This window comes from Haliotis cracherodii, unplaced genomic scaffold, assembly GCF_022045235.1.
Source record: "Haliotis cracherodii isolate W230 unplaced genomic scaffold, xgHalCrac1.p SCAF_5, whole genome shotgun sequence".
NCBI lineage: Eukaryota > Metazoa > Mollusca > Gastropoda > Lepetellida > Haliotidae > Haliotis > Haliotis cracherodii.
In genome coordinates, this window is record NW_027266308.1 from 19,304,675 (window position 1) to 19,319,402 (window position 14,728).

Sequence of the window (14,728 nt, forward strand, 5' to 3'; positions counted from 1 at the left end):
AAATAAAGAAATTTGAGTATTTGGGCACAAAACATTTAAACATTAAATTTGTCAACAGCCTCAAAATAAAAAAGGTGTATGGAATGTCATCTAGATGACCCATTTGAAATTAACATGTTACATTACTGCTATCATTGAGTGTCAAAATGTGAAATATTTGCTTATTTTCACTATTATACGAATGTCAATGGACATATTGCAGTCCATATTCCTGTCCCTGCATTTCCCTGTATACATGTTAGTGTTTTGGTTGTCAGATGTGAAGGTCCCATCCTTCAAGACTCCATCTCGGCCTGCTGCCAGAAAGAAGCAGAAGATGAAGGTAATGGAACACACTTATGTCAGGGAGTTCAGGGCAGTGCTAATATGTCTTATGTCAGGGAGTTCCTGGCAGCGCTAATATGTCTGATGTCAGGGAGTTCCGGGCAGCGCTAATATGTCTTATGTCAGGGAGTTCAGGGCAGCACTAATATGTCTGATGTCAGGGAGTTCCGGGCAGCACTAATATGACTGATGTCAGGGAGTTCCGGGCAGCACTAATATGTCTTATGTCGGAGTTCCGGGCAGTGCTAATATGTCTTATGTCAGGGAGTTCAGGGCAGCACTAATATGCCTGATGTCAGGGAGTTCCGGGCAGCGCTAATACGTCTTATGTCAGGGAGTTCAGGGCAGCACTAATATGTCTGATGTCAGGGAGTTCATGGCAGTGCTAATATGACTGACGTCAGGAAGTTCAGGGCAGCACTAATATGTCTGTTGTCAGTTTTTCAGTTTGTTTTTCAGATATTGCAGTAAACGTTGGTAGGGCTGGGACGAGTCCAAATTTACTACCCGGGTACCCCTTCCCCCCTATTACCTGACCCTACCCGGGTACCCACTGTAGGTCTCAGGAGATGTCTCAAAATGTCCGATTGGGAACATCTTTAGCATAGCCCTGGCAAAACGTATTTAGATACAGGTATTAAACAATCTGGTTGGAGTTGAACTAAGTTATATCTTTATTCAATCATATGAAAAGTCAGAAGGAATGGGTGCGTAGTGAGAAAGAAATGCGAACATTAGTGACTTGTAGTGTAACGTTAGTGTTTAAGATAATTAATTGTCATTAAACTATATATCACTTGATTAACCACGGGTCCGGGTAGTCCCGTGGGTACCCGGGTCGTACTCAGTACCCACCCGAGGTACCCGAGTTACCCTTCACAGCCCTAAACGTTAGTACCTTAAATTGCCTTCCAGACTATAACTGACTATATTGGTTGACCTATGATCAAGCTCTGAATTTCCAGCCTAGTTTGGCAAGGGTAGAAACTGGGCTTATATAGTCAGTTAACTCCCTTGCCTTGGGAAGATGTTTTGAGAGTAATCTCCTTCCATACCTTTATAAAAAATTCTCTAAGTGATGGTGAGAGTTTTTCACAGTGGCATTGTTTGGAGTTATGGGTGATGGAACAATGTTAAGTCATTGACTTCTGTAGCAGTGGTCTGCCTTCTAGCCTGATCCACAGGGCCATTCTTGAAAAGAAGGTTATGGAGCTTTTGCCACCTATCAGGTGAAAGTAAACATGTGATACTCACAGCTGATCAGTTGCCGGGGAAATATTCAACATTACATGTAGTATGTATTAGATATTTCGGGAAAATCAAGCTAGCTTCTTTTATTTTTATACTTTTAGCCCTATGTTTAGTACAAAAAAACCTGAGTCACACATCATTCTGTTTTGTTGCTTGTTTCCTATTTTGTAGGTATTTTTCTGGATATAGTTATGTAATTTTCAATGTACCCAGGATTATAGGTTTATTAGAGTTTGTGTTAAAATGTTTTCCTTATTTCTGTGACAAGCAGTTAGATTTCTCCAGTGATGAGGAGAATGAATGTGGCCTCAGCTCCAGCTCCAGCAAGTCCTGGAGTAGAGCATCTCAACCCCATCATAGCAGCAGTCATACCAATGATGACGATGATTTCCAGCTGAGTGAGTTAAGATGTAGCTCTTCTCTTCTCTTAGATTATGTAATAAAGACAGATTGATTTGTCTCCTAGCTGTACTTTTCTTTGTAATCATTATTCACACTTTCTGTTGGGATTTCTTGCAAGAAGCGGCCAACAGTATCCCATGCTGTGACATGAGAAGTGGTGGACTTGGCAGAATGCATCTTATAATGAGGTCATGCTTTAAGTCACTGGCTTGCCTGATGCAGACTCAATTATTTCCAGGCAGACGGATAGAACTGAAGTAATTCTTGCGAATCCTCTACCTCTATTACATCTTTGCTATAAATCCTGTATCTTTGCTTCGGTCAAACTAACTAAATTTTCAGATTTTCAACAGATGTCCTCTTCACTGTCAATTACACACAATTAGTTGTTCCGGAATAGCACTATAGCAACCCAAGCTATGGCGTGCTTAAGCTGGGAAACTTCATTTCTCTCCTGTGAGTGCTAGAGTCAACACCTATTGTTATAGTTGTAACGATCAAGCAGTTGGTTGTAGTCACATTTAATCTATGTTTGTTCTATAGTTTTCAATAAACGGATATATTAAGTCATATTAAGAGCTGCTATTTGTTGTGATGATCCTACTCATGTAAGTATTGCTGGTGTGAGGTGTTTGTTAGGTCGTCATGGAGTCTCACCCGCCTCCTGCTTGTAAGAAGTGTAGCCATTTTATGATCACGGGAGATCTTCACAGCAACTGCTGGAAGTGCAGAGAGGCCAAATGCACTGAAGAGGCTTAGAAGAAGCAGATAGAAATGGCTAAGAAGAGTCCTCCGGCCAAAAGGTCACATCTGTTCTATCAACAGCTCTTCTTCAGTACTCTACTCTGTCTAAGATGGTCTTCAACAAATTAGCAGGAGCCTTGACTACTCCGTCAAATGAATCTACTTCTGCGTTCTCTATGAACATGTTGGAACAGCTCTTCAACCAGCAGAAGAAGATGATGGAGTCCCGCTTCTCAGCTATATCTCAGGAGATGGAGATGCTTAGCAAAAAGCAGACAGTATTGACTAAGAAGAGTCCTCTGGCCAAGAGGCCGCTTGGGGAACAGCCATCTGTTCAGACCACAGCCAGCTGTAAGGCCTACCCCAGATGACCATACGGACCACCTCCCAAAGTTTACCCTCCCGTGAGACACCGGCATCTAGATCTCCCCGCTTGGGTCCCATCAGGGTACCACAAGGCCATCTTCCTCATCTAAGACACCGTACGGTCATCGCATGGACCCCACAGTAGCCAGCAGACCGTTATGGAAGCGTCACTTCAACCGCATAGTCACCATCAACTGATGGAACCCAAGCTGAACGCTTACATTATGGGACAGCCCAGCGGTTTCACAATTCACCCCAGCAGGATTATACAGAGGGATACAGCTTTGTGGAACTCATTGAGGTACTCCAAACTCCAATGACAGACAATTCACCACCTAAAATGCCGGAATACAGAGGATGTCATGCTCCTACATCATCTCAACATATCCACCAGACATTGCCGTGGCCAAGTTATACAGGCAAGGTGGTACATCAGGCTTCTGAAAATCTATTCAAGCTCAGACATGATGACCGGCTACCCTTACCTCCATTGAAGTGGAAGTTGTATCAAACCCATGATTCTCCACTTCCGGACCATCAAGTTTTGGACGAGGACTTTATGAAGCTAGTACGCAACCCTAATACGTTACCTGCTTCCCGACTTAAAGACCTGTCAATGGCATCCAGACATTAATGGACATTGGTGCATATATCAACTGGTTTTTCGCTGGAATCAGGCACATCTTTCCACCATTGCAGACAACATTTGACGGCATATCCGGAGAGATTTCTATGACTATAAGGACGGATCAGGTCGGACTCATCCACAAGTTGCTAGACACCATACTCTGAATACATGAAGACTTACTCTCCACCCAAGTCTGGATATCTTCACAGCTAATCTGGGTACAGCGTTAACAACTACTAGCACAGATTCGTTCAAGAGCTGTTTCCAACCAAACGAAAGGGTTGATAATGTCACAACCGATATCTGCTCCCAAGATGTTCAACGGCAAATTGGAACATGTCATAGACGAGATCAGACAAGACACAACTGAACAATTCCAGATATCGACTATTAACCTAGCTGTTAATATCCCCCGAAGTGTACCTCGGATCAGAATGACTCATCATATAAACAGCCACCTGAGAAGAAGTTTGTTCCCTCTGGGTAGGATTTGTTCCAACTGAGTCGGGAGTACGACAAACATCAGTCTTCTCAGGATTCGTTTTGTCAGCCTGACTACAAGAAATGAGGATCCTATCACCGGGGCAAGTCTGGGGGCAGAGGTGTACTCAGGTTCTGACTTCTTTTCAGCCCATTCAGCCGTTATAGACCCTTTCAGCCTGGTTATGACTATGGATTACATTTTACACCTATGTCTTTCGACATAATGCTAACTCTGGGGCCAGTGGGAGGACGTCTTCTGTCATACGCAGAAAATTGGCTCCTAGACATTCGGAAACTACAATGTATCAGAGATCAACAAGGCCAGGGTTTTTATTCTCCGGTATTCTTAGTTCCGAAGAAGAATTCGTCCAACATGGGGATGATAATAGACTTAAAGATCCTCAACAAATCATTCCTGGTACGTCCTCCAAAGTTCCAGATGGAATCCGTACGGAAGTAGCAGTCAACTTTGAGGACAGGAGATTGGCTCATCAGCCTCGACCTACAAGACACCTGTCTTCATATATACCTGCGCCTCGCAATCATGGTCGACTCTATGAGTTCCAGGTCTTACCATTCAGGATATCAATAGCCCCTTGGCTGTTCACCAGGATTACAGTGCCAGTCATCAGGTTTACCCACCTTCAGATAGTACGAACACATGGGTACCTAGACGATTTTTTGGCAGCAGACCAAGAAGAAGCTCAGTTACACCAGAACATGCTATTTCTGGTTCAGCTTATGAGTTACCTAGGCTTCCAAGTCAATCCCTCCAAGTCCGAGACCACTCCGGTTCAAGACATCGTATACATCGGAGCACGTTTCCAACTTCACAAGGGATATCTATGCCCTCTAGGGGATCAATTCATCAAGACTATTATGATGATTCAATCCCTATCAATTCAACCCAGCAGGTCTCTAAGGTAGTGGCTGTCTCTTCTTGCCAACCTGAGGTCTCTACACGATATAACCTTCGGGAAGGTTGATGTTACCTCCTCTGCAGAGATGGCTCAACTTACTACGATCCCACATCCTAGAGTTCAAGACTCAGTTACCTCCCAACTTATTACGGGACCTGCATTGGTGGACTCACAGAGAGCATGGGATGAGGGGCATTCCTCTGACTTCTCCAACGCCCGGGGATGGGGAGCCCATATTGACGATCTCACGATACATGGATCTTGGAACATGGGAGAGAGGATCCTACATATCAACTGCCATTTGCTACGCCATCCTGGCATGGAAAATATGTCTCTGCCAATCGTCCATCCTCATAGCCACAGACAATACAATAGTAGTGCCATACATTAAAGAAGGAGGAACCAGATCCAGTTCTCTGATGATTGAGACTGCACGATTGTTTGCCATGGCAGACTCCATCAGTTGCCGGATGGAAGCGAGACATATTCCCGGGAAGCTGAACAACCTTGCCGACAGCCTTTCCTGCCAGGGGAGAATAGTGGCAACAGAATGGACCTTTCATCCCCAGATCTTTACTTGGATAACCACGTTATGGGACACGCCGAATCTACATCTCTTTACTACCTGCCTAAACCATCAACTTCCAGTTTATGTCAGTCCAGTTTCCGATCTAATGGCTCACCAGATCGATGCAATATCAATGGATTGGATGGGCCTGTTTGCATATGCATTCCAACCATGGTCTCTCCTAGACAAGGTCATCCACAAGGTGGAGGAGACTGATTGCATAATAATACTGATAGGTCCAATATGGTCCAGCAGAGCGTGGTTTCCCAGATTATTAAGTCTATTAATGGAAGAGCCTCTGCCGGAATCTTTGTGTATTCCGGCAAAGATGTAACAGAGGTAGAGGATTAGCAAGAATTATCGGGCAATAGTTATCATTGTTAACAATTCTAAGAATACAAGCTCAGTTACATCAGGAGTACTCCCCCCACCTCCCCAAATGAGGTTTTCTCACCTTAGGCACATCATAGCTTGGGTTGCTATAGTGCTATTGGGGAACAACAAATGGTGTGTAATTGACACTGGAGAGGATGTCTGTTGGAAATCTGAAAATTTAGTTCATGTGACTGAAGCCAAAATACAGGATTTATGGCAAAGAATTAGAGGTAGTATTCTTAGAATTATTAACAATGATTACTTTTGTTTTATATTGCTGACCCTGACATTAAACAACATTCATTCACCCACTCACCATAACTCACCCTGGTTCCGTTATGTACTCCACTCTTCTGGTAAACATCTTCCTGAACTAACTGACTATAAAAGTCGAGTTTCCAGCCTTGCCGAACAAGGCTGAAATTATGAAGTTATATTTTGGCTTGACTAATGAATCTAGTCCAATCAAATTCTTGTAACAAAATCGACATCCGATTTGTAAACTGCCATGCAGATTTCGGCCGATTGCCGGATTTGCAAAGCATGTGTACTGCCAAGTCGGCGTTGACAGATATTTTCCAAATCTCTTCATGTTTTGAATCAAGGTGCTCACATGATTTGATGCACTTGGCAAAGTAAGTCCCATTATATTACAATATAGATTTTGATTATCAATCAGATCATCTTTCTTGGTGCTGCCATTTGGTTTGAAGCAAATGCAAGTGATATGAGAGGTTGAATCTGGTCAATAGGAGGGACAATGAAGGGACATAACTTATAATAGCCACTGGTGACGCTACATTATATTGACTGCGGCATAACACAACATTCAACTCACTTGTTCAAAATATATTGTCAGATAATTCACTTTTTGTACTAAGGCCAAGATACTGGTGACAACAAAGTGGTGAATGCATCAAAGAAGAAAAGGAAAGAACGAAAAACAATCAAGGTAAGTTATGTTTTATATTTTAACATATCAATCATTGTTAGGTTACTATAAATTCATTATTAGTCATGCAGCCCATTTTATTCCATTTTTCTTTCTAAGACTGTAAGTATTCTCCCAAAACATTAACTATCAGAGGTTATGATCTGATGAAGCATTTGTTTGGGAGGAAGCGTGTGTGTAGTGTAAGTCCAGAAAGAATGGCTAGGATGTTCATCTGCAGGTGCTGGGGAACTGTATGATGATGTGAGGTGAGCTGATGCAAGTGAGACAGGCAGGGCTGAAAATATAATAATGATTGTATCATGGCCATGTGCATACATATGCTGGGATACAAGGTCTGCATTATCTCAATACAAATGTCCTGTGTAAAGATATTCTCTTGTCAAGTGTAAACCATGGTGGTGAACACACCTCTGTAATGGATAGTTCATCATGAAAGATTGGTGTATGGATGATAAAACAAACAAATATTGATGGGTTTTGAGAAGATTGGATAATCAGAATGTTCCTTGTAAAGAGAATAACCAGCAAAATTATGGATGGATGGACTTGATTAAATATGATTTGGAGACAATTCATATAAGTAGGTCAAGGACTAAGGTTTCATGATAGTAAATAAATTTGACTTAGTACCCTTGGTAATGTAGTAACAACCGTAAGTTCAAGGAATGTTTCTGAAGCTAGATGCACACACTGGATCACAACAAAAATAAGAGGATTGCTGGTTCTTTACATATGGGGCCAAACCAAGATGAAATCTACCATAGACAGTAGTGCCGATACTGGATCTGAATGTAGTAATCTGTCCTTATGTATGCATTGTAGACAAGACGGGGCCATTGCTTTCTGGATGAGGAGGCCATACTGTCTGGCAGTGATGCATCATCCGATGAGGACTGGGACAGCAATGATGAATGTCTGGAGGCCAGTTTTGTTAATGACGACACTCAGATGTCTCAAGATGATGTTGGTGAGTGGCAGAGGAATCAGTTCCCAGTAGAATAAGGGACACCTACAATTTCTGCAGATATAAATCAAAGCTATAAATCTTATATTTTGGCTCTCATCACACTATAAAATTTTCAGATTTTCAACAGAAGTCCTCTTCACTGTCAACTATCCAAAGACTGCTTCCGTGGTCTAGTGGTAGAGCGTCTGCCCGGAAAGCAGAGGGGTTGGGGGTTTGAGACCTGGCCGCATCATACCAAAAGACATTAAAAGATGGTACCTTGCCTGACACTCTACATTAAAGGGGCTAAAGCAAGGACTGGTCGGCTTTGAGTCAGTATACTGTGTCTGAGTGGGGTATTCATGTTAAACTGTGTCATGGTATGTCATTGGGCTAGCACTATAAAATCTTCGTTAGTCCGGACGAGTACAAGCAGCCACACACACCACACATGCATGCATGTCGCTATATAATATTCTTGAACGCGATGTTAAACCATATCTGACCTCACCTGAACTATCCATAACCAGTTGTGATACTAATTGTATATCCTTTCCATTATAAATTATGCAAGTAATATTATCTTGCATCCCAGGCCTCTTGCACAACCTCACTACTTTCCTGTGTGTGCTTAGCAGCAACATTATTTTTGAATGATTTTTCTAAGCACATTATTGGTAGTTTGTCACACTGTAGTTATCTGTATCTTCAGTTAACTTTTACTAGTCACTAGTAGTGTCTTATTTATGTCTGAGTAGTTCTGGGATCTGAGCACATAAGTAATTAGGATGTGGTGTAGTGTGGAAAATTCAAGATCACTGGGGATTGAGATACCTCCTGCAAGAAGTGGAGAGATTTGCTGTGGCCCGTGGAATCTAAGGTGTTCCCTCCTCTCTGTTGTTTGTCATGCTGGCAGATGCATGGTAGAAGGCCAGGAACAAGCCGGCAGCAAAGAAACACATAGAAACCTTCACGTCTATTTCTACCATGACTACAGATTTTTGTGCCTGCACTACTCCAGAGTCTCACAATCATCCCCATGCTGACCCACTCTGACACTCCGACTTGACATGCAGGCTTTGATGAAGAGATGTGTGACAGTCATTTCAGAAGAAATGCCATCTATCAGTCTGCAACACAAGCAGACGCAGGAGCATCCCTGGCCAAGAGGGGAACAGATGAATTTGAGTTTCAGGTTTTAAGGTGACACTGAAGTTCATACCTCCATGGACGCCAGACGAGCACAATACGGTGGTTACAATACACTGTTGGTCGTGGGTCCCTGAAAAGATATTGTTGAAATCACTGATTCTTGGAATTTCGTGTGACCAGCACAATCTCAAAGTGACAGGCAAATCAGTTAGGATGAACCGCTACCACTCAAGCAAACTAAAAGTAGCGCTCTCCTGATTTCGCTGACCTGTCACAGTTTAGAAATTGAGTGTGGACAGCAGTTTAAGATACTACAGGAATTTAAGAATGCAAGGTATGTAACTCTGATTATATTGAAAATGAATACTACTTTTTGCTTATATGTTCAGCCTATGTCCACCTGAGACAAATGTACCTCAAATCAACATATTATATACCGGGTACACCCAAATATACAGAAGTTTGCCTTACTGCTATCATCTCCCAATTCCAAAAATAATTAGTAACAGCAAAGTTTTGTACTATGCAAATGCAGAAATATCTCATATCCTTAGTTTATAAAAGAATCTTAAATACAATAACCAATATGGAATTCCATGTAATCTCCATCTTTTATGTCTTACATGTACCTTATATCACCGTCTACAATACGACCTCACGTATACGATGACCCCCCTGTACAAGCCTTTAAAATCAATGCTAATTTATATAATGAAGCACATCACCAGCGCATACGCAATCCCTAATTTGCAATAAAAACATGTTTGTCTTCCACTGAAAATTACAATAAGTAATACGTTACCACTGTTATACCGAGGCTGTTGTCTCCCACAACTGCTGCTATAGCGAAATCTACCACAGAGATCTCAATTACCTCATACAGCATGTGCGTAACCACCTAGCTGCCATGTGACACCCTTCACTCTTGTCTCCTTCGCTTGTGTTAGCAAGACGTGTATCCAAGACTGCTGAAGCGTTCCTCGAATATTCGGTGATATTTTATTATAGTATATTCTCTAATAAACTGTGCTTTTATGGGGCGTTGCGGTAGCTACGCTTGGATATAATTTTCCCGCCAAACGGAGAATTTTTCCTGCCCTTTTTTCTCTATACTTGCAGGGTTCGTGTATGCACGTTGTGTTTTACGTTTCCCCTGTTTTTGTATGTTTTGGGGGTTAACATCATTTTATTTCTTATGTTAACTTATGTTATATGTGTATGTTATATGTTCACTTTGCTCGTTTATTTTCTTGTGAAAATACTCGTTTGTGAATCATTGTGGTGCGTGCGTTGTAACCATGTTTTGCTCTTTGTTCATAGAATCAAAAATGTCTGACATGGAAATGTCCCCGGTTCCAACCCCCTCTACCCCTGCTCCTCGGAGTTGCGGGGTGTGCCGCAAATTCTTATCAACCCGGGATCCCCACAATCGTTGCTCGCGGTGCAGGGTTCCTTATGGGGACATCCGGTGCACCCAGTGCGAAGGTCTGGGGCCTGTGGCGTTTGAGCGCTACCGACTGTACGTCCAGCCTGTCTCCACCCCTGTGGTGGCCGGCTGGTCCGGTCTGGGCCCCCTTGTGGGTACCACCTCCTCAGCTGCGGCGGATCCCTTGACGTCCCTCGGGCTGTCCAGGGATTCCTTCGCCGCCTTGCTATCTAAACTTGTGGACTCCAAGCTGGTGGCCTTATCTCAGGATAGGCCGCTGGCTGTTCCGTCCCCGGCCTCTTCGGTGGCCGCGGGTTCGGACGCGGGGTCCACTGGTACGGCGGCGGCTGCCGTGGTCACCGGTCCTTCCCCCGAACCGTTGCTCCCGCTATCGGTTAAGGACTGCATGGCCATGGTTTAAGACCTCTTCGAGGACATGCCCAAGCCCCTGCCGATACCCCGGGGAATCCACGGCTCCGTAGGTTCCTCCGAGGTGTACGACGAGTCGTCCGACAAGGCTTTCCCGACATTAACCTTGCTGGGCGGGACTAAGCCTTCCCTGGAGAAAGCCTTCGCGGCTGCCTCCGGTCAGGGTCTCCCGTTACCTCCACTGTCGTGGAGAAAAGGGTCCTTCCCGGTGCATGACCTTGCCTTTCCCGAGGCTGGTCCTACCGCGGAAGCCCATGTTGAGCGTTCGGGCGTCCGTGCCCCACCGGCTGCCACAGTACCACACAGTACCTTGCAGCAGCTGGGCACCCTTGCTCGACACTCCATGCTTGCAGTGTCTCACGGAGACACATACCTGGCTGCAGCGGCCAGTCTGGTCGAAGGTTCTCCCACGGACTGAGACCAGCGCATTTATAACTGCCTGATCAGTTTAAATGCTTCCCTGGAGTACTTTGCCGGGGCTTCGGCCTTTATTTCCGGCACGTGCCATTTTCTCCAGCGCCAGTCGTATCTGGTTGCCTCAGGGTTGGACGCTGCTAATCAGGAGGTGCTCCTTTCGCAGCCTTGGTCTGCTCAGACCCTGTTTAATAACAAGATCCCTGGGGTTCTAAAGGAACAACATGCCGCTGTGTCTGCCAAGGCCTCTTGTGGGGTCCTTGCATAGGCGCCTGGGTGCCGCTCCTAAGCGGAGCGCACCCCAGGATGCTGCGGCCGGTAGGTCTAAGGGGTCGGGTCCTTCTTCCTCCGGGAAGAAGCCCCGCCCTGAGGGCTCCGGTAAGGGCCATCAGCAGCCCTTTCGCGGAAAGAAGGGGAACTGGGGGAAGCCCAAGTCGTCTAAGGATGGCAAGGGCCCCTCCAGGTGACTCTCATTGGAGGGGTTCGTATGCCGACAACGCCAACTTCGGTTGGCCCGTAGGCGAACCCGAGTCACTTGGCCCTGGACAGTTGTGCCTGCGGCAGCCTGTCAGGCCCCCCTCTCCTTCTCCAGTGGGAGCAAGACTCCAGACTTACTGGGAGAATTGGGAACAACTGTTCGACGACCCGTGGGTGGTCAACACAATTCGGTATGGCTATCGGCTCGATCTCAAAGCGAATCCGACGCTCACCGTTGCCCCGTCGGCAGGTTTCTAATCGGTAAAAAGATCTTCCCATCCTCGCCGATGCCATCGGCAGGTTGGTGGAGAAGAGGGCAGTTCGGGAGTTAGCTCTACCAGAAATAACACCGGGGTTTTACTCCAGGATATTTCTCGTTCCCAAGAAGGACAGTGCCGAACTCAGAATGATTCACAACTTGAAATCGTTCAACGAATTCTACCTGCACAAGCCGCCCAAGTTCAGAATGTTGAGCTTGGCGGACCTGAAAGCTCTGATCATGCCGGCCGACTGGCTCGCTTCAATCGACCTGAAGGATGCTTATCTGCATGTTCCGATTCACTCGGATCATCACAAGTATCTCAGGTTTGTCTTTCAAGGCAGGCACTATGAGTGGGTTGTACTCCCATTCGGTCTTTCATCCGCTCCCTGGCTGTTCACCCGGTTAACCGCCCCCATAGTGGGGTTCCTCCACCGGAGGGGTGTCCGGTACTTCGCGTACCTGGACGACTCGCTAGTAGCAAATCGAATGACGGACACGCTGTCTCGGCAGCTCGATTTCGCGCGTCGGCTCTTGGAGCAATTGGGGTGGATTGTCAATCTCCCCAAGAGCGAGTTAACCCCCTCTCAGAACTTGTAGTTCATCAGAGGTCGGTTCAACACGGTGACCCATCGCCTCTTTGTCCCCCCAGACCGGTGGCACAAGATTCAGGCGATGATTGCCAAAGTCTTAGCAGTGCAACAGACTGTTCACTTTTGGGAACAGCTGTTAGGGTTACTTGTGTCAGCCCAGGACTGCACCAAACGGGGTCATCTCCAACTCCGCCCGCTGCAACGGTTTTTAACATGGAGTAGGGCAGATCATAGGGGCTGGAATCACACTTTAAGATCATGGGAATGATGACAGGTCCACCGGAAGTGGCGTCCTCAGAACCGGAAGTTACATCCCCAGAATGAGAAATGACTTCATCAGAAACACAAGTAATGTCACTGACGTCAAGTCTGAAAGACAATCTGTTTGGTCATCTGATGACATCACAAGTGGGAATGGAATGCAAATGTAATGGTAGTTCAGTGAAAATCTATCTTGTATTTGCTTATATCCTGACATCTTCTGAATTAGTCCTTTGATTCGGTTATCATGTTTATCTAATCTTTGGCCTATAACCTTTTGGAAAGTTTTTAGATTTGTTAGGTACCCATGGAAAACTGTTAACTATCCAAAGCTTGCTGTATATTAGAACCTACCTGTTCCTCTGGTATATTCTGGCAATGATGTAAGAGAGGATATTCACAGGAATTATCAAACAATAGTTATCTGTCAATATCCTAAGAATACTACATCCATTACAACATGAGTAATTCCAACCACCCCCTGAATTATCTGCATCTAGGGTGCTGATTGTTGGAAGGAAGTGAGATTTCCCTGACTTGCGGATGTGCCAGTCTTGGGCAGCAAGATACTATTACTTGCATAACTGATTATGCATAGTTGACTGTGCAAAGGACTTCTGTTAAAAAATCTGAAGATTTTAGAGTGTGTTTATGTAACAGGGCCAATGTTCGTCGAATTATTAACAATGATAACTACTGTTTGATTATTCTCTTAAGGTATAAAACTAAGAATTATTATTTGAAGTTGGTGACAATTACTATTTTTCCTATATTCACTTCAATGATGTATTAAATTAATTCAGCATGTTCAGTGCTCTGTACACTGTAAATAGACAATGCCATTTAGAAAGTGGGGTACACAAAGCACTCCCCCCCCCCCAAAGTACTAGAATTTGTACTTGATTAAGAAAGTGTAATCCCAAATATAACATATGTTACATTTGACCACTTTCTAAGAGGCATTGTCTAGTCATAGCTTCGGTCAATTTACACTTATCAGCAGGGTACACAGTATGTGATCAAGTCTACCAGTTGTCGGACTTCCATTTTGTGGAAGTCACAGTGGCTGAGTGGATTAGGTTGCTGACTTTATGTGCTGTTGATTAGGTGGTACACACTGAGAGGATAGGTTCGAATCCCAGGTGGGACTTCACGCAATAAGAACCTACAAGAATTTGTGGGAAAGTGTAGTCCCAAATGTAACGGATCAGTACATTGTGTTTGATGCAGATATACATGCTGTCTACCTGAAGTCTGTGCGGAGCCCCATTCAAAATGATAGGTTCCGTCTGCAAGCACGCCACTATGAGAAAGATGTTTTCTCCCAGGTCCCTGAGCAGGACAATGAGTACGAGGAAGACAGCTTCTGTGTGGGAGAGGACTTCCAGGAAACAGGTGAACCACCCAAAATGAAAATATCAAAAACTGCTTGTAGTTGACATACGGTTGGACCAAATGAAAGACAGATCAAATTCAGCCAAATCAGTAAAAAGTTGTAACAAAGCCAAAGTTTACATGATAATGACTCTTGGAAAGTTGTTTTGGCTGACTATAGGAAAGTAACTTCAATAGAACATTAATCAGCTCAAGATAACTTTATTCTGTTTGTAGATATTTCACAGAAAAATGTCAAATCCAGCCCAATCGTACAATACTGACAAGTTCAAAGGACACATGATAATAACTCAAATGGCTTGGAACCAGATGATTTCTTCAAGAAATATTGATTGCTTTTAGGCATGTTTTTCCTGTCAT

General features: G+C 44.4%; 1 protein-coding gene across 1 annotated transcript in view; it reads left to right on the forward strand.

The window, feature by feature from the left end:
- The window catches only part of LOC139442795 (uncharacterized), a 66,876-nt gene that overhangs the window by 34,596 nt on the left and 17,552 nt on the right, over positions 1-14,728 (forward strand). Inside the window, exons 15-19 of the mRNA XM_071223686.1 lie at positions 258-322; positions 1,844-1,973; positions 6,943-7,013; positions 7,839-7,983; positions 14,204-14,368. Coding sequence (XP_071079787.1) covers positions 258-322; positions 1,844-1,973; positions 6,943-7,013; positions 7,839-7,983; positions 14,204-14,368 — 576 coding nt within the window. The remainder of the gene's footprint in view (positions 1-257; positions 323-1,843; positions 1,974-6,942; positions 7,014-7,838; positions 7,984-14,203; positions 14,369-14,728) is intronic.